The 1,403-nt window shown below is 52.1% G+C and overlaps 1 gene segment (V, D, J or C); it reads right to left on the reverse strand.

Annotated features, from left to right (window-relative positions):
* Positions 1–99: 99 nt before the first annotated feature.
* LOC108298849 lies at positions 100–951 on the reverse strand. The segment is given in 2 exon segments: positions 100–624; positions 768–951. Coding segments are annotated over 2 exon segments (432 nt in total).
* Positions 952–1,403: the final 452 nt, after the last annotated feature.

Genomic DNA, 1,403 nt, shown 5'->3' on the forward strand with positions numbered 1-1,403 from the left:
CTCCAGAGACCATGGACACTCCATGGCTGTCTGTCTCCCTCTTACTGTCCTTCCACTCAGGGCATCTTGAGCCAAGACACACTCAGTCCAAAGAACACCAAAACAGCGTGGTCCTTCCAGTCTCCAATCCTATCCTGACCCACCTTCTGCAGAGCCTGCCTGGAGGGCTGGAGGGAAGGGCAGCCTGAAGGTGTCAGATCCAGGTGAACTGGGCCAGGCCTGCTTATGGCTTTGTTCATAGTCCTGCTGGGGCTGGAGAGAGAGGGTGACACAGAGAGGGAAGGGGTTTCTGTCTCACTTCCCCGTCTGTCTGTGTCACTGTGGGATGAGTACCACTGCTGTCCCAGGAGCCACAGTAATAGTCAGCCTCATCTTCCACCTGAGCCCCAGTGATGGTCAAGGAAGCTGTGTTTCCTGAGCTGGAGCCAGAGAATCGGTCTGGGATCCCTGAGGGCCGGTAGTTGTTACCATAGATGACCAGCACAGGGGCCTGGCCCTGTTTCTGCTGGTACCAGCTTGCATAATAGGTTCCTAAGCCACCTCCCTGGCAGGTAATCCTGGCTGTCTGTCCCAAGGCCACAGACACTGCAGGGTCCTGAGTCAGCTCAGAAGAAACCACAGAACCTGCAAAAGAGAACAGGAGAGGTGAAAATAAGGGATTCACTTCCAGAGCCCCACACCCTACACCACTCCCTGTGCAGAGCCGAAGCTCAGGTCAGCTGACACAGCCACTGTGGTAATACGGAGTGAGCCCTGGGAGGCAGCACCTGTGCAGAGAGTGAGGGTGAGCAGGAGCGGGGTCCAGGCCATGGTGGAGACACCCCAGAGCTCTGCCTCTGAGCCCACAGCTAAGGAGCAGCCCCAAGGCCTCTCTTATCATAGGAAGGAGAGGCTCTTCATGCAAATCTACTTCCTTTATTCTTGTGTCTTGTTAGGTGGCTCTGGTGAGCAGTGGATGCAAATCTGTTCTCCATTCCCTGAAATATTTGTCCTGGTTCTTGTCTGAGCCTCAGTCTGAGGGCCTTCTCTGAGCAATTTCTCAACATCAGAAAAAGGGCCAAGTGTGTTTGTGTTTTCAGATTTACCAAACAGAGTCTCAAAAGCAGCAGCAGTCATGCCCTTTGCACTTAAGCATTACCAGGGAACTTGGACTCATTAGGGGCCTCAGACAAAACCTCACAGCGCCCCCTGGTGCGCACAGCGTGAATGGCATTTTCTGTACACCACTAGATCACTCAGAAGGGCTACTTATTAGCCTATAGTACATGCCAGATGTAATGGTGAGAGTTTTACAAGTGTTACCTCAAGAACTTCTATAATATAGATAGGATGATGGGAGCCCTATGCTCAAAGCCCATCTTTATTAGTGAATCATTATTAGGAGGGTAAATGTTTTCCCTCGT

Source organism: Cebus imitator, unplaced genomic scaffold (genome assembly GCF_001604975.1).
Source record: "Cebus imitator isolate Cc_AM_T3 unplaced genomic scaffold, Cebus_imitator-1.0 Scaffold1133, whole genome shotgun sequence".
Taxonomy (NCBI): domain Eukaryota; kingdom Metazoa; phylum Chordata; class Mammalia; order Primates; family Cebidae; genus Cebus; species Cebus imitator.